At 34.0% G+C, this 27,070-nt stretch overlaps 1 protein-coding gene across 1 annotated transcript in view; it reads right to left on the bottom strand.

The window, feature by feature from the left end:
* The window catches only part of Hcn1 (hyperpolarization activated cyclic nucleotide gated potassium channel 1), a 401,014-nt gene that overhangs the window by 179,569 nt on the left and 194,375 nt on the right, over positions 1–27,070 (bottom strand). The window contains exon 3 of the mRNA XM_004848544.4: positions 10,140–10,301. Coding sequence (XP_004848601.1) covers positions 10,140–10,301 — 162 coding nt within the window. The remainder of the gene's footprint in view (positions 1–10,139; positions 10,302–27,070) is intronic.

Genomic DNA, 27,070 nt, shown 5'->3' on the forward strand with positions numbered 1-27,070 from the left:
TCCCATTTGACCCAGCTATTCCCCTACTGGGTATCTTCCCCAAAGAATTAAAAGAATCATACCACAGCGATATATGTGCACCCATGTTCATAGCAGCACAGTTTGTAATAGCTAAAGCTTGGAAACAGCCCAAGTGCCCATCAACTGGAAAGTGGATAAAGAACATGTGGTTTTTTAATAAAATGGAGTACTACTCAGCCATAAAGAATGAAAAACTAGAGTCATTTATAGCTAAATGGATGCATATCAAGGCAATGCTCTTAAGTGAAATAAATAGGACACACACGTGTAAATACCAAATAGTTTCACTAGTGTGAGAAACTGATAGTGTAAATAAGGGTTAAAATGATTAAAATGAATAATTGATAATTTGAAATAGGAAAAAAGGTCCAAAGACGTAGGGGTGAATGGAGGGGAAGGGGAAAGGAAAGAAGGGAAAGGAAAAATTATGAGAAAGAAAAGAAATGGAAACAAATCTATGTAAATAGGGAAGGGTGGTGGGGGTGAAGGGTGCATAGTTAATGGGGGAAAAAGTAGGAACTAAGATACATCATGTTCAGGTACAAACACCCAATGATAAATGTAAATGTATTTTATACCTAAAATGTACCAATTAATATATAAATATTAATAAAAAACAAAAATCAGGAACAAGATAAGGATGTCCACTATCACCACTCTTGTTCAATATAGTTTCAGAAACATTAGCCAGGGCAATTAGACAGGAGAAAGAAATAAAAGGAAAAAAGATAGGAAAGGAAGAAGCCAAATTGTCATTATTTGCCGATGATTTGATACTCTATATAGAAGACCCAAAGAACTCCACCAAAAGTCTTCTAGACTTAATAACCAAATTCAGTAGAGTAGCTGGATACAAGGTCAACAAACAAACATCAATACCTTTCCTCTACACAAACAATAGACTCACTGAGACAGAAAGAAGGCAAACAATTCCTTTCACAATAGCTTCCAAGAAAGAGAAATACCTAGGAATCAACCTAACAAAAGAAATCAAAGACCTCTTCTCTGAAAATTATAGCGCTCTGAAAAGAGAGATTGAAGATGATATCAGAAAATGGAAAGACATCTGTTGCTCCTGGGTAGGAAGAATCAACATAGTGAAAATGGCCATACTTCCAAAACTGCTATAGAGATTCAATGCAATCCCAATTGAAATCCCAGCACCATACTTCATGGACCTTGAGAAAGCGATCCAAATATTCATTTGGAATATGAAGAGACCTAGAAGAGCAAAAGCAATTCTAGGTAACAGAGACATGGCAGGGGGTATCAAAACCCCCAATTTGAAGCTACACTACAAACTACTGTGATAAAAACAGCATGGTACTGACAAAGAAACAGACCTGAGGACCAGTGCAACAGATTAGAAGATGCCAAAACAACTCCAGACACACTCAGTCATCTCATCTTCAATAAAGGAGCCAAACACCCTCACTGGAGGAAAGATAGAATCTTTAATAACCGGTGCTGAAAAAAATTGGGTTTCAACTAGTCAAAGATTAAAACTAGACCTATATCTCTCACCATGCACTAAACTAAAATCAAAATAGATTAAAGATCTAAATATTGGGCCAGGGATTTAGGTCGGTGGTTTTGCCACCTGCTGTGCAAGTGCAAAGACCTAAGTTTGATCCCCAGTACCAAAAAAAAAAGATCTAAATATTAAAATAGAAATGCTGAATCAGCTGGAATAGAGGTTAGGTAGAACATAGGAAGACATTGGTGTAGGAAAAGATTTTATGAACAAAACCTCAGTTGCCTGTGAACTAACACAAACAATCAACAAGTAGGATTTCTCCTTATTAAAAAGCTTCTGCACAGCAAGAGAAACCACCAGCAGTGTGAAGAGACAACCCAAAATGTGGGAAAAAAAAATCTTCACCTGCTGTTCCTCGGGCAAAAGTCTACTATCTAGACTCTATAAAGAACTTAAAAAAAAAAAATCAGACCTCCCAAATTTAAAGACCCAATTCAAAATTGGGCATCTGAAATGAACAGACATTTCTCACACAAAGAAATAGAAATAGCAAATAAACATATGAAAAAAATGTTCAACATCACTGGTTATTCAAGAGATGCAAATGAAAACAATGCTGAGATTCCACCTCACTCCAGAAAGAATGGCTGCTATCATGAAATCAACCAATAACAAATGCTGGTGGGGCTGTGGGAAAAGAGGAACCCTGCTCCACTGCTGGTGGGAGTGTAGACTGGTGCAACCACTGTGGAAATCAGTGTGGAGATTCCTCAAAGAACTAGGACTGGAAGTCTCATTTGACCCAGTTATTCCCCTGCTGGGGATCTTCCCCAAAGAATTAAAAGAATCATACCACAGTGATATATGTGCACCCATGTTCATAGCACCACAATTTGTAATAGCTAAAACTTGGAAGCACCTCAAATGCCCATCAGAGACTGGACAAAGAAAATGTGTTTTTTAAATAAAATGGAGTACTACCCAGCCATAAAAAATGAGAAATTAGAGACAGTTGTAGCTAAATGGATGCACATTGAGGCGATACTCTTAAATAAATAAGACACACATGTTAATACCACATAGTTTCTCTAGTGTGAGAAACTGAAAGTGTAAATAAGGACTAAAAGGTATAATAGATAATGTGAAATAGGAAGAAAAGGGGCAAAGGGGAATGGGAAGTGGGAGGGGTAGGAGAAAGGAAGAAGGGAATGGAATTAATATGAGAAAATGAAAAAATGGAAACAAAGTTTCTGTAAATAAGGAGGGATGGAGGGGTTGAAGGGAGGGCCGGGGAATAGGGAAAAAATAAGAACCAAGAGAGGTTATGTAAAAGTGCAAATTTCCAATGATGAATGTAATTATATTGTATACCTAAAATGTACCAATAAAATAAAAATTTTTTTAAAAATAAGAGAAATCTGAAAATGCACATCTACAAAACACAATTTTTTCCAGATTTTTCATGCATGTAGCAAGTTTTTCCATTAATGTATGCTGCCTGTAAGCTTGAATTGACTGTGGTACAAACTAGACGAAGGTCTCCAGGGGCCATGTAGGAGAAAGGTGTGTTGGGGTCACCATTAACTGAAGAATAGTTTCTAACCAGCTATCATACTACCTGTATCTGGCTTCGTGGCATTGGAGTAACACTTTTCTGTCAGACTTTTGTAAAGTGGATGTATTTTTACTAACTTCACTTAGAAGAGATGAGATAATGTTACACATGCCTTTATACTATTTTTGTGAAAGTTTCAAAACTATGAATCAAGTCTATATGAGAACTAATGAAAGACTAAGACTAGTAAATTAATCTTTTGGGTGAAATGCTAGGCTGTAAAATACTTGTTTCTTTCCCCAGTTTTAGTAAAGTACCACTTATTTTGAAAAGGTAATTTCATGAATGAAGTTTCTTCTAGCATATGTTACTCAAATTTAAGAATTAATGTCTTTTATTAAAAAATATTTGAAAATGTTTGGTTTTGTACTGCTAAAGCAACTCAATGTACTCATAGCCAATATATAATTTGAGCAATATTCTTTATTCTTTTCTATGAGAAAATTGTAATTCAAGTTAAAAGTTTTCTGAAATGCAGCTTTTATTGAAAACAAAATAATTGATTAGAATTTATTTTCATATGGTTGCTCCAATAAAGGAGTCCACATCTAAGAAAGGAAGAGGAAAAACACACTATGAAAACTGTTTCCCTTTTGTTAGGGGTTGTTTTGATCCATTGTAAAGTGGTTTTCAAGCAGCCTTTTCTAATGGGAAGAAACAGTATGGCAAAGGAGAAATCACAAAACTCAGCAGGCTACTGACCTACTTTATTTGTATAACTTATAGAAGTTATAAGTGCATTTTTCCAGTAAAGTTACAATGATTTGTCAGCAAGTTACTAACGTTTTTGTTAGAACTTTTTAAAAATTATGTTATGATAGTATAATCTATTTAGAAGACAGTCAATCTAGTCATAATAATGCAATCTTTAATATATATAGAAATTCAAATTTAAAATAGATTACTATACCTCAAGAGAAAAAAACTATTTTTTTTAATTTCTTAGTTATATTATTTTAGTTATATTTTTTAACCAATCTTTATCTAAGTTATTGACTGGTCTTTGTAGCACAAAAAGTGAAATTGTTTTAATTTTGGCTTTTATACATTGCTAGAATGTCAATAGGTAACATACTCATTCTAGGTTTCTGTATTCTATTTGCTTATGGGAACTTATATATGCATAATTCTAGGTGCCTTTTCCTCTCAATTTATTTACTGAAAATAAGAGGTATGCTCAAACAGCTCTTAATATTCTATTCTCTTCTAGTACACATGTATTGTGACAATTGTACACTTGGAGCTGGGAGTGGCTGAAGTACCTAGATCTCCATTATGTTGAATGGTCCAGATCCACATCCAGAGGACAGTAGTTGAAATAAATGTCTCCCTATTTTGTGTTTTCTTGGACTTAGTTTCTACTCCATAGAGACTTTATCTCAACCTACACAGGGATATTATTGGCATACCATGGGCGGAGTCACACAACAATACACTCTCTAGATAGGTAAATTAAGAGGGAATAATGCTTGTGTAAATGTCTGTATTCAGTGGTACATATCTTGGCACACAGTATTTCATCAGCACTTGTCCCATGCTCAGGACTCTGTAAATAGTACATACATTTCAGAGGCCTCAATTCAAATTCATATTATTGGCTATCGAACTTAATTTCCTGTTTCTCTGGGTTGTAAACTCTTTCATTAATAGAGCTTTTATTTGTTCAGCTCTGTGTAGTTTTCCGCACCTAGAAAGAAGTGCTCATGAATGAACATTTGCTACAAAGTGAGCCTAAACAGGGCAGGAGATTTCTCTCATTCTCTACTGTATATTTGGTACCTAGTATAATGTCTAGCCACAAAGAAGTGCTCACTAGATAATATAAATGGAAGGACCAGTAATATACACTCAATTCCTCGCTGAAGAACCTAAGTATAGGAAATCCAAGTTATCTACCTAAAATCACAGAGTTTTTAGGAGTACAAATAGTTCTGGAATGTCCCTATCTACACTGAATTCTGCTAATTTTCCCCCTGTTTCTGTCTAGATTAGTCAGGGTAGGCATTGTTATGCTGTGGGTTACAAACTAATACCTGCCTCTGGAAGAGAAAGAAAAAAGACCTGGATTGTGGTATAACAAGTTTCCATGCCTAGATCTGCAAGTGAATTTGATGCTGTCAAGCAGAGCCCAGAAACCACACTTCTACAGGTTCCCTTCTAAAGGGCAGGGGGATAGACAAGAGTGTAAACATTTGTTTACTAGTAAGTGCCACTACCACATTGTCTAAAATGAAAAAAATTGAAGTAGTAACCTTAGTTTTTCCAAATGAAAATTCTAATACTCTTGACAGAGATTTTACTAATTGCATCCTTACAGAACTTTTATATCTCATTAGATTCTCATTAATTTGGACTTCACTAATCTACAGTATGTTGTATTTATAGCCCATGCATTGATCAATTGATTACTTAACTTTGAAGCAATAATTTGACATAGAAATTATAAAAGTAAACTTTATCAAAGGAAGAACACTTAAATGCATAAAAGAATAACACTTTTACAAATACTTTTCAATACTCTTGATAACTACCATTTCAGTTATGAGCAATTACTTCTTATTAAGTTAGAAATGTATAAAAAGTTGGTTTAGAGCCTGTGTTGTATGCATATAAATTGCCTGCCCCCAAGAATAGCATTTATTAAGCCTAAGTAATACATGGTTCCTTCAAATCACAATAGGAGCAAACACACAAACAAACAAAAAGAACACTTCAATAATAAGCATTAGCATTGGTTTAAATTATTTTGACTCTAATATTACTTATATAAATACAATGCTAGATATTTCTTTTTTTTTTTTTTGGTACCGGAGATCGAACTCAGATCCTTGCTCTTGCGAGGCAGGCAGTGGAACCACTGAGGTAAATCTCCAGCCCAATGCTGGATATTTCTTATCCTATAGTCCTCACATAGCTACAACAATGTTATAAATCAAATGATAATGAAATAATAAATCAACAAAGATCTTAATGTAAATTTATTTTGACGGATAATGGTATGCTGAAACCAAGTAAATAGATACAACTAGTTTTGTAGAGCACAACCATGTACTTCATGGCTGAATTTGTTTTCTAATCTTTTCTCCATTTAACTGTGGTGAAAATTTTGTGCAGTATTTAGTATGATGCCACTTACCCTTCACTTTGTATAAATGTATCACTCGTTTTCTGTAAATCAGAATTATGAGATCTAACAGTTTATAGCGCAAAACTCTCTAATTATAAAAGCAAATCCAGATCAGTATATGGAGCATTCAAATGATTGTAGATTCATAAAACATGCTTATACTGAAGCTTTCAAACTATCACCAACACATAACTACGCTCTTAAAGATTGCTGGTATCAAACATGACACCCCAAGAGTAAGCCTACAGGAAAAGTTTCCTTCTGGAAAGCTTGCTTTAGCAACCCACTGTTTAGCAGCAAGTCCTTCTTTTATCTCTTCTGCAATGGCGTTTCCTACATTATTCTGGTTACTTTAGACTCAGCCAAATTACTATGCAGGTTAAAATGTGTCATCGTTTTTATTTTCTTATAGTTTGAAATGATTATTTCGCATTTGTAATTTAAACTCATTTTTCTTGATCAATTTTATTATGAATTAATACAATTTTGGTGTTATACACATACAGGCATGATCACAAAATGTCATGGGAATATAATTCATTTTGTTACATAGTAATTACCTGGTAAACCAAGATTTTTATTCAAATAGAATTCAATAGTTCAGACTTAGCTCTTGAATGAAACAAAAGCAAATATTAAAAATGTCTAGTAAGATTAATGCCTGTTCATATTATTCTTTCAAAGTCAATATTTCCTTCCCAGTCTGATTAAGTAGTCCAATATGGTTACTGATTAACTCTTAAAAACGTTAAAAGAATTATTTTAACTAAGAATACATAAACATGACAAAGAAATTAGCTTAAATAAAATGCACATTTAAAACAGTTAATGTAAGAATGAATATATAAGCAAATTATCAACATCAAAGTTAAAGATAAAATACAGCCATAGTATTGACTTTAAATTTCTCATCATAGGTTAATTATAGATAACTAGCAGGAGATAGATATAGATAAAGCTAAAGACAAAAATGCAATACTGTTAGGAAGGGTTTTAAATATATAGCTGTGGGCCAGGAATTTAGCTCAGTGGTTCCAGAGCCTGCCTGCAAGGTCCTGAGTTCTATCCCTGGTACCAAAAGGAAAAAAAAAAAAAAAAAAAAAATATATATATATATATATATATATATATAGTTGTTAATAATGTTTAAGGACATAAATCATTTAAAATAGAAGATATAAAGGAGAAGAATAAAAATAATGTGCTAAAAACACCTTTATCATAAATAATTTAACACAAAAGCCAAATAATAGCATAGCTATCAAACTCATACCCAAAAATGATATCCATATCAATCTCACTTCTTAATATTTTGCTTTCCTAATTTGCTTTTGTTTTTCTACATCTAGAAAAACATCAGTGTTGTTACTTTTCAGTGTCAGAACCCAAATGTTGCTATTAGAGTGATTTTCTGCTGCAACTGGAGCGGAGTCATTAAGTTTTGCTTTTATTATTACTTTTCTTAACTATGCTTTCTAATTTGTGCAACTTAAGACCTTTTAATGTGTTGTCGAGCTGAAATTATGGAGTGAGAAACACGCATCCTCATAGTTACATAATCTCCTGGTGTGCCACTGGACTAATTAGCTTCCAAAAATGTCAGTGTCCTATGTCATAAACCAGGGATAACAATGCATAGTTCATTCTGCTATTATGAGAATCAATTAAGATAATGTATTGCAAAACACAGAGTTTTATGTATAGTAAATAAAATGCAGGGTATTTTTTTCTTATCTTTGATTCTCATTTCTCCTTTATGACTCTCTTTGGGTGTAAACATGCTTTTCTTTCTTTTTTTTATTGTTGTGATGGAAGCTTTTCTAGGATTCTCTATTTTTAGAATACTATTCTTATGATCTAATGTCACCATGACGATGGTCTGATACAAAAAAATTTTCTCACTTATGGTTGTAATTTCTTTTTTATCACTAATAATAATAATATGAAGATTTCTAGTCTTTAAATTTAAACATAAGACTTAACTGTTTTCTGCTGTCCACAGTAGAATTATGAAATGTTTAAAAATGTGAAAAAAATAAAAAAATAAATTTGTGGCCAAAAAACAACAACAGAAAAGGCAAAGAAATGAAATTCAACTTCAAGAAAGGTGTTTCTTACAATAACAGAAGTTAATGGAAGTTGAAGAATTGGATACATTAAACAACACACATACATACACACATGGATATATTCAGATATGTGTCAAGAAAAATGACCAAGATATTAAAATTTTTCTTAATAAGAGAGCTTATTTATTAGATAAATAGTATATTGCCCTGCAATAGAAATAGAAAATTAAATGCACTTTATAGATACTAAAAAGTAGTTCTTTTATTATTTCAATGGTGACTACTTCTCTGAAAGATACTTCAAGAAAATTTAAACTAATAAATATTTGCCAAATTAAATATTTGTCAGTGCCAGAGGTAAATCTTTTTAAAGAAGAAATGCAAATGCTTTTATACCAGCCAATCAGTCAGTATCCTTGGCTTCTTCTCCCCCAAAGATATTTTTATTACTGTCTTTACTATATATTTTGCTGCTTCTAAGATAATCCTTATAATTAAGGAGATGTCACAGATTTCAAAAGTGAACTGAGCTAATTAAGCTCCTTATTTATTTTTTTCTTTGTTATACAACTTTCACAAAGAATACTTCTTGAATAAAGTTTTGATGATGAGTGACTAGGTTAAATCAAATTAATGTCACAGGTTTTTCCCTAGCTAATTTCTATGGTTTGAATGGGCCTCCCAAAATTCATGTTCTCAAAATTTAATCTCCAATGAAAGAAGGCTGACAGGAGACAAGGAAGTCCCTGGTGGACAGATTAGTTCCCTCTCACAAGGCTTGCCAGAGAGGACTTTCATCCCCCTATGCCAGGTGAGGAAGCGCATCCCTTGTCTCTAGAGGATGCCGAATCAAAGTAGCATCTTGAAACCAAAGACTAAAAAAAAGAAAAAAGAAAGAAACCAAAGACTGAGCCTGACTCTTGGACTTCCCAGCTTCCAGAAATGTGAAAAATAAATTTCTGTTTTCATAAGTAGCCCAGTCTGTGGTATTCTGGTATTGGAGCACTAGAGACAAGAACCAAAGAAAACAGGCAAACTTTCTGAACTTACATTCAGGGCAGGGGGGCAGAAAAATATAAATAACAAACCAGAGAATGTATATTTGTACATGTGTTGGGAAATGTTTTCAGGGTTAAAATGTCAACCAGTTGAGTGATATATTACTAGATAAGGTAGTAAGGTCTTTGTGAAGAAGTGATATTTAAGCCAACATGAATGAAATGAATGAAAGATCCAAGTGAATGTCAAATCTTAATTTGAAGTAATGATTCTTAAAACTAAACATAAATATGAATGTGTTCAGCTATAGAATGAAATTATATTTATAATTTTTTTATCTTTACAGGTTTCTTTTTTCATAAAGTTTTCCCTAGCAAAAAAGTTTGGCAAAATATCATTGAACTTCCTGCATATCTCATTTACAACTGTAGTGATGTAAATGTTTTTATATATTTGACAATCCCTATGACTGTATTTTAAACAGAGTAAATGCTAAAAAGAAAAGTTGGAAGGAAAAGAAAATTACTCTAAATTGCAGACATTTTTGAAGGGATACTGTATCATGATTCTGTTTATGTGTTTATACCATTTACATAAAACACATGTCAAACATAAAAAATATATGATGTTACACACACATTTCCATGAACATAATGAAAATGAAATTTAGTTGTACAGAAAAAGGCATACGATGTGCTTTTATATCCATAGAAGCAAAACCAAGTTTTTAAAAAATAAATATGGAGGAGAAATCAGATCGTTCTGAATAAATACTTAAAAGTTTTTAACAAAATGTTGGAAAGGAGAGTGTAAATAATACAAACTACTTACAACCATCTTGTTTAGAGAAACCCAACAGTCTTGTGGGAAATCCTGCAGGAGAGGAACTAAGAACTGCAGACATCCATCCCAGTGGCATAGGAGCAGCATCATGCCGATGAGATTAAAAATTCTCACGACCGCACTGGCGAGATCATAGGTCATGTGGAATATCTGTTGACCAAAGCATAAAGTCAACTCTCTAAAAGTCAATTTAGCAAAAAAAAAAAAAAAAACAAAGCATACATGAATACCACTGATGTTGCATAGTTTAAGTAATACAGTAATGTAAATACGGAAAGAACCTTCAGATATAGAAACAGAGAGTATGTCTCTACTTTCCCAATAAGGTTGGACTCCGCTATATGTATTTTATAACCAAATGTGACTTTTGACAAGAAACAGAGATAACACAAAATGTAAGTTTTAAATAACATTAACTTGACAGGTAGTTTTTATTTACTGTATTTCCAGACATTTTACCAAGACTGGTTTAAAAACAAGGTAACAAATTTGACAAATGATAATCTCTTTTCTGCCTCTCGTCTCTTATTAATTAGCTTTTCCAAGGAGAAAGAAAATATTTCAAGGATACCTGAAAACTGAAAACTATAAGCAAAATGATTTTGATTACAAAGTGTAAGTAAGATTGAAAATGAACAACAGTTAACACTACAGCTATTGAATGGAAATACCTCTTAATTGTGTATACTGAACATGTGTAGTGACCTTTAAGATGAAATCTAACTGGACTTGCTTATAAAACAACTGTGATATTTTCAAAAGAATTTGATGTAGAAGTGTCTACATCAAATTTGTATGCTTTTATAATATAGGCTTCTATTTCCTGTTTTACTTTCTTATGTATATTTTCACGAAAAGTAATATGGTAGGGGACATTATTTCAGAAAGTAGAAAAATGATGAAAAAATTCTCCACCAAAATTTTAAAAGCAGACACATACACCCAGATTTACATATGTAACTACTCATTATTTTACTTACAAGGAACACAATCAGAATGTGCTTTTTATTTCTAGCAATTAATAGATCCCACCTACCATGAATATTTCACCTAGTCTACAATAAAAAAATGCACTTAGAGAAGACCCACATTCTACAATAAAGTTTTCATCAAGCCGTTAAAACATTAATATGTTGAGACGCTGAATCAGCAAGCTGGAGACAGGCAGTTCTGTGCACGCCCTACTGAGGTACCCAGTCATACAGAAGATGCCGAATCACCCTGCTGCAAACAGGCAGCCACCTGGTTCCACACTACAAAGACACAGAGGACACCAGACCACCAGACCAAGGTACTGAGTCCTGCTGCTCCTAGCCCAGAGGTAGGGGCTTCTGAGCCTCCATCCCACTGCTCCTGGTCCAGAGGAAGGGGCTTCCCGGGCACCATCCCTCCCACTGCACCCAGCCCACAGGAAAGGGATTTTGGGTCACCATCCCTACTGCTGCTCCTGGCCCCTGGCCCACGTCTCCCAGCTCAGAGGAGGTAATCTGTGCAAGCGATAACAGCCCCTCGCCCCAGTCAAAATGAGAAAACACGTAAATAAGTCTCAAAACCAGACTTCCAGATCACCTACAGCAACCCCAAAGGGAAATGAGATGGAACACTCTGACACTCAACCACCTGGACCAACTAAACTGGCAACAAAAGGAGATCTGGAAAAAATGAAATCAGAAAGAATTTCTCAGATAACAGGAGAAATTCTGCCCCTAGTGCAAGACATGATTAATAAATCTAGAGAGGAGCTCAGGAACCTGATGGAATCCCAACATAAGAAAAAAATGGAATCCATAAAACAGATGCAAATAGATTTCCAGGACATGAAAAACTCCATTGAAAGTCTACACAGCAGAATGAGCCAATGTGAGGACAGAATTTCAGATATAGAAGATAAGATTGCAATTAGTGACCAGGAAAAGAAAAATTGCTTCAAAATTATAAGGGAACATGAGAAATCAATCCAGCAGCTGCTAGATGATGCAAAGAAGAATAACGTAAGACTGATTGGGCTCAAGGAAGAAACAGGAGACAATACAGATGACATAAAAAATCTCTTCACAGAAATAATGGCAGAAAACTTCCCAAGCAGGGGAAAAGAGCTTGACAAACAGATAAGTGAGGCATATAGGACTCCAAATAGCCTTAATCAAAAAAAATCTACGTATAGGCAAATAATTGTTAAGATTCCAGAAACACAACAGAAGAACAACTTTCTCCAAGCAGTCAGAGAAAAGAAACAAATCACATGCAAAGGAAAGTCCATCAGAATCACAGCAGACTTCTCAAGACAAACCATCAGGGCAAGAAGAGCTTGGCGTGACATATTCCAAGCCCCAAAAGAAAACAGCCTCCAACCCAGATTGATGTACCCTACAAAACTATCTTTCAAAATGGATAGAGAAATAAGATACTTTCATGACAAAGAGTACCTTAGGAACTTCATGAATACCAAACCAGCACTCCAAAGAATTTTACACAATAGCCTAGGAACAGACATTGAGGATCAAAACTCCAGGAAGCAAAGCAGAATGAACCCATCTGGCATGACAAGAAATTAAATGTAAAGGGGGAGAACCCAACAAAAAGAAAAAGTCATGGCAATGACAAGTCAATATGTTTCAGTTATAACCATCAATGTTAATGGTCTCAATTCACCAATCAAAAGAAATAGACTGGCAGAATGGGTCAAGAAGCAAAATCCAACAATATTCCGCATACAAGAAACACACTTAATTCAAAAGGAAACTCATAGACTGAAAGTTAAAGGGTGGAAAACAATACTCCATGTGACAGGAACCCCCCAAAAAACAAGAGTAGCTATCCTCTTTGCAGATCAAGTAGATTTCAAACCAACACTGATGAAGAGAGATGAAGAAGGACACTACATCTTTGTAAAGGGAACAATCCAAGAGGAAGAGATGACAATCATAAATATCTATGCACCAAACACTAGTACACCCAACTATGTAAAAGAAATACTAATGGACATGAAAACTCATATATGCACTAATACAATTGTAGTGGGGGACCTCAACACCCCACTGTCACAAATAGATAGATCAACTAGACTAAAAATAAGTAATGAAATACTAGAACTCAATTGAACTCTTGAACAAATGAACTTCACAGATGTTTACAGAGTCTTCCACCCCACAAAATCAGAATACACATTCTTCTCAGCTGCACATGGGTCATTCTCCAAAATAGACCACATACTCACACATAGAACGTGTTTAAGTAAGTGCAAAGGAATTGAAGTTATCCCCTGTATATTATCAGACCATAGTGAGATGAAATTGGAGATCCATAGCAAAAGAAACTCAAAAAATTTCATAAACATGTGGAAATTGAACAACACACTTCTAAATAACTAATGGGTCACAGAGGAAATTAAAGAAGAAATCAGACAGTTCCTTCAATTAAATGGCAATGACAATACAGCTTATCAGAATCTATGGGACACAATGAAAGCAGTCTTATGAGGGAAATTCATAGCAGTGAATACACATATTAGGAAAACAGAATGAGCCCAATTAAACAACCTGATGCTGAACCTCAGGCTTCTAGAAAAAGAAGAGCAGGACAACCCCAAAGGTCATACAAAGGAGGAGATTATAAAGATCAGAGGAGAACTCAATGCAATGGAGACAAAGAGAACGATACAAAAAATCAATGAAGCCAAGAGTTGGTTCTTTGAAAGAATCAACAAAATTGACAAACCTTTAGCCAATCTTGTCAGAAAAAGGAAAGAAAAGGCAAAAATCCATGTAATTAAGAATGAAAAGTGTGAAATTACAACAGACCCAGCAGAAATTCAGAGGATCATCAATACCTACTTCCAGAAACTATACGCCAATAAGATGGACAACACAGAAGAAATGGACAGATTCCTAGATACATATGAACTAACAAAGTAGAATGAAGACCTAAAAACTCTGAACAACCAATATCAACCAATGAAATTGAAAATGTAATTAAAAACTTATCAACTAAGAAAAGCCCAGGCCCTGATGGCTTCACTGCTGAATTCTACAAGACATTAGAGAGGAACTGCTGCCACTACTGTTTATACTCTTCAATGAAATTGAAAGGGAAGCAATACTCCCTAATTCATTCCTTGAAGCAAGCATCACCTTGATCCCCAAAGCAGAAAAAGACCCAACCAAAAAAGAGAACTATAGGCCAATCTCACTAATGAACATAGATGCAAAAATCCTTAATAAGATACTGGCAAACAGAATGCAGAAGATCAAGAAGATCATACACCCTGCTCAAGTGAGATTCATCCCAGGGATGCAGGGATGGTTCAACATAAGCAAATCAATCAATGTTACACACTATGTCAATAGAGCCAAGGACAAAAACCTTATGATTATCTCCATAGACGCAGAAAAGCATTTGACAAAATCCAACATGCATTTATGATAAAAACCCTACAAAAAATTGGAATAGATGGTCTCTACCTCAAACTGATAGAAGCCATCTATGAAAAACCAACAGTCAATATCATACTAAATGGTCAAAAACTGAAATCCTTCACACTAAAATCAGGAACAAGACAAGGATGTCCACTATCACAACTCTTGTTCAATACAGTTCTGGAAACATTAGTCATGGCAATTAGAAAAGAGAAAGAAATAAAAGGAATAAAGATAGGAAATGAAGAAGTCAAATTGTCATTATTGGCAGATGACATGATACTCTATATAGAAGACCCAAAGAACTTCACCAAAAGTCTTCTAGACTTAATAACCAAATTCAGTCAAGTAGCTGGTTACAAGGTCAACACACAAAAATCAATAGCTTTTCTCTACACGAACAACAGACTCACTGAGACAGAAATAGGGCAAACAATTCCTTTCACAATAGCATCCAAAAAACTGAAATACCTAGGAATCATCCTAATGAAAGAAATCAAAGACCTCTTCTCTGAAAACTATGGCACTCTGAAAAGAGAGATTGAAGATGATATCAGAAAATGGACAGGCATCCCCTGCTCCTGGGTAGGAAGGATTAATATAGTGAAAATGGCCATACTTCCAAAACTGCTATATAGATTGAATGCAATTCCAGTTGAGATCCCAGCAGCATACTTCATAGACCTCGAGAAAACAATCCAAAAATTCATTTCGAGCAAGAAGAGACCCAGAATAGCAAAAGCAATTCTAGGTAACAGAGACATGGCAGGGGATATCACAATCCCCAACCTGCAACTATACTACAAGGCTACTGGGATAAAAACAGCATGGTAGTGGCAAAGAAACAGACTCGAGGACCAGTGGAACAGATCAGAAGATGCAGAAACAATGCCAGACACACTCAGCCATCTCATCTTCAATAAAGGAGCCAAACACCCTCACTGGAGGAAAGATAGCCTCTTTAATAAATGGTCCTGAAAAAAATTGGGCTTCCACTTGCCAAAGATTAAAACTAGACCTGTATCTCTCACCATGCACTAAACTAAAATTAAAATGGATTAAAGATCTAAATGTTAAAATAGAAACTCTGAACCAGTTGGAACAGAGGTTAGGTAGAACCCTTGAAGACATCGGTGTAGGAAAAGATTTTATGAACAAAACCTCAGTTGCCCATGAACTAGCACAAACAATCCACAAGTGGGATCTCTTCTTATTAAAAGGCTTCTGCACAGCAAGAGAAACCACCAGCAATGTGAAGAGACAACCCACAATGTGGGAAAAAATCTTCACCTGCTCTTCCTCAGACAAAGGTCTACTATCTTGAATCTACAAAGAACTGAAAAAGATCAGACCTCCCAAATTTAAAGACCCAATCCAAAAATGGGCAACTGAAATGAACAGACATTTCTCAGACAAAGAAGTAGAAATAGCAAATAAATACATGAAAACATGTTCAACATCACTCGTCATTCGAGAGATGCAAATGAAAACAAGGCTGAGATTCCACTTCACTCCAAAAATAATGGCTGCTCTCATGAAATCAACCAATAACAAATGCTGGCAGGGCTGTGGGGAAAGAGGAACCCTGCTCTACTGCTGGTGGAAGTGTAGACTGGTGCAAGCACTGTGGAAATCAGTATGGAGACACCTCAAAGAACTAGGACTAGAGGGCCCATTTGACCCCGCTATTCCACTGCTGGGGATCTTCCCCAAAGAATTAAAAGAATCATACCACAGTGATATGTGTGTGCCCATGTTCATAGCAGCACAGTTTGTAATAGCTAAAACTTGGAAACAGCCCAAATGCCCATCAACTGGAGACTGGATGAAGAAAATGTGGTTTATTTATAAAATGGAGTACTACTCAGCCATAAAAAATGAGAAATTAGAGACATTTATAGCTAAGTGGATGCACATTGAGGCAATACTCTTAAGTGAAATAAATAGGACACACATGAATAAATTCCGAATAGTTTCTCTGGTGTGAGAAACTGAAAGTGTAAATAAGGACTAAATGTATAATAGATAATGTGAAATAGGAAGAAAAGGGGCAAAGGGGAAAGAAGTGGGAGGGCTAGAGGAAAGGATAGAAGAGAATGGGATTAATATGAGAAAATGGAAAAATAGGAAGAAAATCTTTGTAAATAGGGAGAAATGGAGGGGTTGAAGGGAGGGCTGGGCAAGGGTGAAAAATAAGAACCAAGAGAGACTATGTAAAGGTGCAAATTTCCAATGATAAATGTCATTATATTGTATACCTAAAATGTACCAATGATTAGAATGAATAATTGAAAATGTAAAATAGGAAGAAAAGGTCCAAAGTGGTAGGGGTAGTGGGAGGGGCAGGGGAAAGGAAAGAAGGGAAAGGCAAAATGATGAGAAATGGAAAAAATGGCAATAAAGTCTCTGTAAATAGGGAAGGGTGGAGGGGGTGAAGGGAGGGCTAGGAATGGGGAAAAAATAAGAACCAAGATGCATTATGTAAAGGTACAATTCCCAATGAGAAATGTAATTGTGTTGTATACCTACAATGTACCAATAAAAGAATTTAATTAAAAAAACATTAATATGTTAATAAATACATTTAATAAATATGATTAAATTCACTTAAACATTTTAAGATATTTAAAATATTGAACAATTCACTAAACAAAAGTACACCTTTAATTATAAGGTCAACATTCTTGAAAAATATCTAGGAAACATAAAAAACTACAAAATGTATGTTTTACCTTAGAAACCATATCTTTTTTTAAATTTATATATTAATTGGTACATTTTAGGTATACAAAACATTTACATTTATCATTATGTGTTTGTACCTGAACATGATGTATCTTAGTTCTTATTTTTTTCCCCATTACCTGTGTGCCCTTCACCCCCACCACCCTTCCCTATTTACATAGAGTTTGATTCCATTTTTTTTCTTTCACATAATTTTTCCTTTCCTTTCTTCCCTTTCCCCTTCCCCTCCCGCCACCCCTCCACCTAAACCATATCTTTATATAACAATGTCTCTAATTTTAAAGATATTTATACTGAAGTATGTAAAGGTAAAAATGATAGGACATCGATGAGTTGGTTTTTGTAAAATCAAATCAGTCTTTAATTGAATGTTCTTCAATTTGATACATATGTGGAATTAATTCTTTCTCTAAACATCCTCCTTTGACAATGATTATAGTGAGCAAAAAACAAAACAAAACAAAAAACCAACATAATTGTAGGAATGTACACACAAATTCTGAGTTCCCTTCAAAACAAGATGGGAAATCCTAGATTTTGAAGGTCAAAAAACACATAGTTTGATATTCAGATAACTATACATAGAAGAATGTATTTTACAGGATTATGAATTTTATTTTTTTAAGCCAGCATGATGGGGCATGCTTGTAATCCCAGCACTCGCGAGGCTGAGGCAGGCGGATTGCCATGAATTCGAGGCCTGCCTAGGCTACATAATGAGTTCAAGAACCTGCCTGACCTATGTAGTGAGACCCTATCTCAAAATACCAAAGAAAAAAAAAATTTATTTTCCTCTCAGCTAATTTCTACTTTGTGAAACCCCACAGAAGGGAAGGGGAAGTGGGAGGGGTAGGGGGAAAAAAAGAGGGGAATGGAATTAATATGAGAAAATGAAAAAATGGAAACAAAGTCTTTGTAAATAGGGGGGGTAAAAGGGTTGAAAGGAGGGGAGAGGAATGGGGAAAAAATAAGAATCAAGATATATTATGTAAAGGTACAAATCTCCAATGATGAATGTTATTATATTGTATACCTAAAATGTACCAATAAAATTAATTTTAAAAAAATAAATAAAAAGCTTTCTACCAACAAAGTAGGAAACAAAATCAGTATGGATGTAGACTTTTTTGTTCTGCTAAAGAATTATATATTTATATTTCAGTATTCCCTAAGAAAATGGCTCAAGATGTCTTGAAATTGCTGCATTGTAGGGAAATAGGATAAACTGCAAGATGCAAACTTCAGGTTCAAAGAGGAAACTTCGGGCCTTATGGCTCCAGTTATTTGAAGTAAACAATAACTACTTGAAACTCTGCCAAAGTCTACAAATTACAAGCGTGCAGACAGCAGCCTTCACTCAATGATCAGGTTCAGAGTGGAGTGTGTGAAGTTCTGAAGAATGAGGTCATATTCTTGGTAACCCTGGCTTTTTTTTCACTTTCTTTTAAGAATTTACATTCTTTATTGTGAGTTTTTTTGGATTATTTACTAAATAATATATGCTAATGGTTATTAAAAATTCCTTTAAGAAAGTCTTAATAACTCTAAAATATTCTCTATAGAAACATAATCATACAGAAAACCTTTTCATAGAAGAAGTTAATGAACATATAAAGCCTTTCATAACATATTAGAAACAGTTTTTGTCTTTTTTCTTCCATTTAATTTCATGTACTATTGAATAGAATAGTCCTTAGATTTGAGGCTATTTTCTATCCTTTTTCTACTCATACTACAATTTTAGCTTATAGCACTAGTGTTCTATTATTATAATACCAACTACTATATACAAAATACTTAGTGATATCTCACATAATTAATTTCCCAACCATATTCACATAGTTAATTTCATGAGCAGTGTTAATGTCTTTAACATTACTATGCTCAAAAATGGTCTCACTTTTGAAGCTATCCCAAAATCTAACTTTGGAGGTACCACAAGCAAATTGGCTATTTTGACACTGGGTAATTTCAACTACTCAAATCATATATCTCTGTCTTTCTGTAACTAATAAAATAACATCATTCTATATAGTACTAATTTGCTGAGTGCTATGTAATAGAAGGGCAACTTGTGGAAACGTTATAGTGTGTCCTCGTCCATCTTATTCACTAGATCTGGCAGTGTGCAACTTCTGGCTCTTCTCTAAAGTCAAAGTAACCATGAAAGGCTCTGAATCAATTAAGGATACCAAAACACCTAGGACATAGCAATTAAAGATCTAAAAGAGTATTTACAGAACTTACAGAATGGCTTTAGAAAGTCTAGAAAGAATGAGAAGATAAATATACTCAAAGTGAGAGAGAGAATTATGAGGGGGATTAATGACAATGTGTCTTTTACTATAATAATTTTTTTAAAACATTGAAACATTCACTGTACTCTTTTATCATACCTCATATAAGTTTATTATGTGCAATGGAAGAGTAACAGAGGAGGAGTTAGGTCTTTCAACACTGGATTAGTAGCTTCCATAGTGGGTTGTTGTAAAGCAGGTCAGTAATCTCTTTCTGTCTGCCTCATAAGCCCTTTGCATATGTGTCCCTTCCTATTTCCACTTCCATAGCACAGAATGAGACCATCAACAGAAGCTTAGCAAATGCCAGTGCTGCATTCTTCAACTTCCAGATCTGTGAGCCAAAATAAACCTCTTTATGTATAAATTACCCAGATTCCAGTATTCTGCTATACAGAAAACAGATTAAGGCAAGCATATTCAATTTATAAAATTCCATAATATCCTTTGTTTTTGAAATAAAAATATGATTTTTTAAAAAGCAGAGACAAGCATTCAATCCACAAAATAATTTCTTGAAGATAAATCAGACAAGAAAACTCCAAAAATACATAATTTCCCTTAAATTTTTCTTAGCATAACAAATACATTTTTATTATAATAAAATAAAATAATAAGATGATGGTTTAATACACTAAAACACAGTAAGAGACACTATGCTTGAATCATACAGTGTCGTTTTTGAGAATGCTATCCAGCCTATCTCACCATTTTCAGCATTGAAAGGCTGTGTGCAAACAAGCTTATTACACTATTTGGCAGGTGAAGTCAGTAGAAGAGAGAAGACAAAGAAAACTGACTTCTGAAAAAAAACTGTTAAGATGAAAACAATGCTTCTTCAGAATTTCTTCTGTAGTAACCCTCAAAGTTACATCATGTATTGGCACACCATCTTATTGTTCTGGCCAGCTAAGCCAGTAGTGTTCAGAATATTCATTTATTTAAGTGGTTTTATGTCAGAGATACTCCAGGAGAAAAAGTAGTCCTGGCTCACTAACTTGGCATATGCCTTCCAAAAGAAATAAATAAGTACATGATTTGGGTATGAAGGCAATAAAACAGAAATACAAATCTTCATGAGGAAACCACATATTCTGTCAATTGGTAAAACCTAATAAGGGAGAAAAACATAGAGCACAATTACCCCAAAAGGCAACTAACTCTCACACAGTAACCAAAAAAGTTTTGCTAAATTGGTAGCTATCTAAGAAAAATTTAAGTAGGACTGATTCCTTGAAAAAGGGCATAATGTTAGATTCACTAGTTGGTCACCTTCCAGAAGTAAGAGGGAACTAATGTACTTTATCAGTTCAGACAATAGTGCATCTAGATATTTTCCAGAGAACCTGAAGTGTTGAAAATACTTACCTGTAACAACTGCTATAAGTGTATTGCCCAAACTAATATTATATATGACAAAGTCCTTAAAAATAATAAGCTATACTTGTGAACGTTTAATTTTTTTCTTCGCCAAAACCAACCTATTCAATATTTGCCTTGTGCCAGACACAATCTTAGGCACTGTTCATCACTGCTCATGGCATGACTCCTACTACCCTCTTCCTGACTAACACAACTCTTCTCCAGAGACATCTCATCTTTCAATCAATACTCATTTTGTTCTAGACCCACTGGACAGGTATCATAATTGTTGTTCTTTTCAATGCATCTTGTAGTAGCACCACTTAGCCTGTCAATAGCTTTATGAGGTTGGGGAGGATATTGATTAGAAAAGGAAATACAAGTTTGAGAATATCCTTCTGTCTTTCCATTTTAATGATATTGTATCTGGGTATAGAATTCTAGATTAAAAATAATTTTCTCTCAGATACTGAAACAATCTACTTCTTTCCCTCTAGTATATAGTGAAATTGTGTCTTTCTCCAAATATATGTTTAATTTATTCATGAATAGGTGAGTTTTTCTTAAGAATAAATAAAAGCTGCCTAAATTCTGTGTGTAAGCAGAGGGTGGGAGACAGGTTATTGGTAATGACTAAGTGCCCTTCCTATGTCCAGGCTTACTGCTCAATTATGTTCTGCATTACATCTTTTGACTCCACTTATGAATAGCTCAATGATGTTATTGTATTTCCTAGCTCCTTTTTTTCTAAAATCTTCTGTACCACCTCGATGGATGTGACTGTTCTCTTCTTATGTTACAATGTCCAAACTCCTAGGCCTGGCATTAGAAGGTCTTAGTAATTAGCCTTATATATCACTATTTTATGGTCATCTGTAACCTGTCTTCTACATGCATGTTCCATGTTTAAAGAAAACCAACATAATCATAGTACCCTTTACATAATGTAATTGATCAGTGGCTGTATTTGTTTGCATGCTCTTCTCTCCCAGTAAAATATCTTATATCTGCTCCTTTTCTCACTGATGGTTTCTTAGTCATACTTCAAGACTTGACTCAAATGTCATTGCCTTGGGAATGACTTCTTTGACCTCTGTAGGAGGAGAATTAAGTGCATCCTGCCATAAGGCATTACTCTATAATAGTGTTTAATACACTACTATAATTTGTTTATGTGACTGTATTTTCATTAGATGATGAACACTAAGGGGTCAAGGGTTCACAAAACGTGCACTTAACACGTTTAAATATTGGAAGTCTGTGAAGAAAGGGACAAAAAAGACAAGACAGGAAGGAAGGAAGGAAAGCAGGCTTTACAGTAACAGAAAAATGAATTATTAAATGAATTCTTAAATGAATTTTTATCATGTACCTTTAATAAAGTAAGATTATATTCAAATTTTGTTCATAAACAGTAATAATATAATATCTTTTATTCTTTGTTATAATTTTCATCACTGGATAAATATTCACACACACATTGTCATCACTGTGGCTTGTCCTTGCTCAAGCCATTAATCACCGACATGTATTTCTCTGATAATATCATTTTTGTGTGCCCAGATTTTTATTATTCACTGTTTCTCTGTCACTGAGCTGTTTTTAATTTCATTGTTTGAGATATCTAATCTTTAAAAAATTCTACTTCATTCCACTCTTTTTCTCTGCTCAGCTTCGCCTTTCCTATGCAGTGTAACACAGAAAACTTTTTACTTTAACCGTTCTCATCAAAATTGTAAACTCTCTTCTCTTCTACTGCATTCTCTTGGTAATATCCTGCTCCAAGATGAACTGACCCCTCCACCACATCTGCACTCCTATACATGAGCTTCCACATATTTTTAGAGAGAACTGACCACTGTAAAATTACCTCGTGATTTTAACATCAACTAGGTTTTCAACATTTTGCTGAAATTGGCGTATTCCTAGTCAGTACACATTAAAGTCCACAGAGTAGCTAATCAAAACTTTCTGTAGAGAGGGCAGGGAAATGGGGAAAAAATAAGAACCAAGATGGATTATGTAAAGGTGCAAATTTCTAATGATGAATGTCATTATATTTTATACCTTAAATGTACCAATAAAATTAATTTTAAAAAACCTTTCCCAGTTGTTGATTCTTTGTGCTAGTTATCTTATCAAAAAGCTTTTGCACAGCAAGAGAAACCATGAAGACAGTGAAGAGACGACCCACAAAGTGGGAAAAAAATTTTACCAACTATTCCTTTGATGAAGGTCTACTATCTAGAATATATAAAGAATTTTAAAAAATCAGATCCCCCAAATTTAAAGACCCAATCCAAAAATGGGCATTTGAAATGAATAAATATTTCACAAACAAAGAAGTAGAAGCAGCAAATAAAAATATGAAAAAATGTTCACCATCACTAGTCATTCTAGAGATGCAAATGAAGACTCCACCTCACTCCAGAAAGAATGACTGCTATCATGAAATCAATCAATAACGAATGGTGGTGGGGCTGTGGGGAAAAAGAAACCCTGCTCCACTGTTGGTAAGAGTGAAGGTTGGTACAACCACTGTGGACATCAGGTGTAGAGATTTCTCAAAAACTAGGATTAGAGGTCACATTTGACCCAGCTATTCCCCTTCTGGGTATGTTCTCAAAAGAATTAAAAGCATCATGCCACAGCCATATTAATGCACCCATGTTTTTAGAGGCACAGTTTATAATAGCTAAATCTTGCAAACAGCCCAAATGCCCATCAACTGGTGATTGGATAAAGAAGATACGGTATTATTTTTTATAAAATGAAGTACTACTTAGTTGTAAAGATATACTAGAGACATTTATAACTAAATGGATACACATTGAGGCCATATTCTTAAGTGAAATAAATAAGACACATGTGTAAATACCAAATTGTTTCTCTGGTATGAGAAAAATGAAAGTGTAAATGACACCAAAATGTGTAATAGATACTGTGAAATAGGAAGAAAATGTTCAAACAGGAAGGGGAACAAAGGGGGCTGGGAAAAAGGAAAGAAGGGAAAGAAAAAAAATTAAAATAAGGAAAAAATGGAAAGATAGATTTTGTAAACAGGGAGGGGTAGAGGGGTAGAAAGGAGGGAAAGGGAATGAGAAAAAATAAAAACCAAGATATATCCTGTGCAGGTACAAATTCCCAATGATGAATGTAATCAAAATTTGTACACCTAAAATGTCGCAGTAAACTTAATGAATAAATAAAAACTTCCCCAGGTCTCCAAATTTATCATACCAACCCTACTCACCTTAATGAAGAGCATAAATGTCTAATTTTACTGAACAAATACTGCCCAAACATATCTACATTCATCTTTTCTTCTTACACTGAAGTATTCTTTCTGACTTTTTCTGATTTTTCTTTTGCTTTTATTTTTTTATTTTCTGTCAGGCTTCATTAACTCCTCCCCTCTTACTTGCACTCCCATCTGTATATTTTACTTCATCAGTATTCAAGCATTTTTAATCTTATCCTTTATATAGAATAATATACAGTACATTGATCTTCAAAGTAGTCTCTCCTGAGAGTAATGCTAAACTTAGTGCCTTTGTCTTCCATGGAAAACTAACTTCTCCATCCACAAGTTCTTGAATTGCAAATTCCTTAAGCCAAATACCATATGATAGCTGAGTTATTTAAAAACCTCCTAAATTATTATTTTATCTATCTAGATTTGGTGTCCTCCACTGTACAATCAGAGTTTTCTTTATAAAACTTAAATATGTTAATGTCATCATTCTGGTTAAAAATCTGCAACAGTACTCCTTTAAATTTGAGATAAAAATCAAGTTCCTTTAGTCTAACCTATAAGACCCTTTGTAAGTTGGCCTCTGTTTACTTAGCACTTTTATCTATCTATCTCCCTTTCTCTTAGACTACATATTCATTTTCTTCTATTACTTCATTTTAAAAAATATGATTAGCTAGTCTCACTAGTCTGGGTTATATAACTACTGTCTCTATATAAAAATATAAACACTTGATGAAAATACTCATATCTTATTTTTGTAGAATCCCAAGGTCTTTGACAGATCATTCTTTAGAAAAAAACTGTTAAATGAAAAGAAAAAAAAATCAATGAACCTACTATTTGTTAACTTTCATATAATTTTATCTTATGTAAAAACTGCATATAGAGGCCGGGGATTTAGCTCAGTGGTTTCACCGCCTACTGTGCAAGTGCAAGGACCCGAGTTCAATCCCCTGTACAAAAAAAAAAAAAAAAAAAAAAAAAAAAAATGCATATAGAGGCTGCAATCAAGGTGTTACTTTCAAATTATCTGGATATCTTTTAAAAGCTGGATATCTTTTAAAAGCTGGATACTTTTAATGAGATATTTATTTTCCTGTCAGTTATCAGAGAAACTGATTAAAATCTCTGTCTATGCTCTTCACAATAATGTAAATTGGCTTGTATTATGAGTGTGTAAAACAAACTAGTGAGTAATTAAATTTTGATTATATATAATGAGTGAATGAAAAGAGTTTCAATGACTTATGATCATTGTTATAAGTTCTATAATCATAAAGTTTTTGAACAATAGAACTTAGTTTTATGTTCTGAATGAATGCTATGTTTGCATAATTCTTAAAATATTGCAAAATTGCCAACATTTTTATAATAGTGCAGATAATTTGAACTTTTGTACTATTTTGAATTTCTCCCCCAAAATTAGTCTCTTCTGATATCCGATCTGACAAAATAAACCCCACTGTGTTCAAGGGAGTCCAGTATAATACCAATTTGAGCCAACAGACTAAGCTTATAACAGACACCAAGGCTGTGCCAAAACCCATTTTATAAAATGAGATTTGGACTTAGTCCTATTGAGTTGACACTGTTTAAATCCAATAGAATTCAGTATTTTTAACAAGTTCTAAATGGAGGAGTCCAAAAGGGTATTATCATTATTATCTGGGATTTCACTCAACATTCAAACTCACAAATCACTGTCATGTTTTCTGCTAAATTCAGCACTGCTTCTACCCTCCATATTGTTTCTTTTGTTTGATATATTTATGTATTGTATGAGTTAAAGGAAGAAAATATTTTATATTATGCTTAGTAATTCATTTAATGATAAAAATATGCACTTTTATTTTCAATAGTAATAAAGAGAAAAGTTTTAATATTTCTACTTGTATAGTTAGATTTCTATGAATCCCCTTATCTAACTCTCTTCAAAAGTACTTGGCATTTCCTATACATGTACTATATTCAAGAGCTCAACTTCTAAGTTGAATATTCAAAATAAAATAAATTATAAAAGTTTAGGATTAAGTTATATGAAACTATTTGTAAAGTATAAATACTGGTGAGAGTAGCTGCAGGACAATATTTTTAACCTTAAAGATAGACAAAGACAGTCTAGAGATTCAGATATATGTAGATAATGCCACAAAGCTTTTCTACAGGTTTTAGAATTTTACTATCCATTACTCAAATTGACTGCTTTATTATTGGCTTATTAGCTATCCTTTAAAAAGAAAATGTGATAAATGGAATGTTTTTCATCCTCCTGTATTTTTTTTTTGTTTGTTTTTTGAAACAGGGTTTCCCTATGTAGTTCACTTCAGGTTGACCTTGATACTCACTAGATACCCCAGGCTGGCCTCAAATTCTTGGTGACCCTCCTGCCTTAGCCTCCTGTGTGCTGGGATTACAGGCATGTATTACCACACCCAGTCCCTTCTAAATTTCTATCTTGAAGCTCCAATACCTAATGGAATGGTATTAGGAGGTGAGTACTTAGGAAGCAACTAGGTTATGATGGTGAAATCTTCACAATGGGATTAACTGCTATCTAAGGAACCAAGGACTTTACTTCTCTTCAACTCCCTGATGGTAAAGATGCAACAAAAAAGTTGGCCTATGGTTCCAACTTCTGTATCCCAGGTCTATAGTTTTAATAATTGAGTAAGGTATTGTAATAGTTTTGTATATCAATAGTTAAGAAATTTAATATTGAAATAGAGATTGTAAACTTTTTACTTAATTTTACAAGATCATTTTTAGAACACTTATTTGTACTATGTCATTAAAGCTTTCCCCTTAAATTTATATAAAATATCTCTCAAGTCTTATGTACTTTTC

The sequence above is a fragment of the Heterocephalus glaber genome, unplaced genomic scaffold (assembly GCF_053883595.1).
Source record: "Heterocephalus glaber isolate CG9 unplaced genomic scaffold, H.glaber_assembly_v1.0 deba00001538, whole genome shotgun sequence".
Taxonomy (NCBI): Eukaryota; Metazoa; Chordata; class Mammalia; order Rodentia; family Bathyergidae; genus Heterocephalus; species Heterocephalus glaber.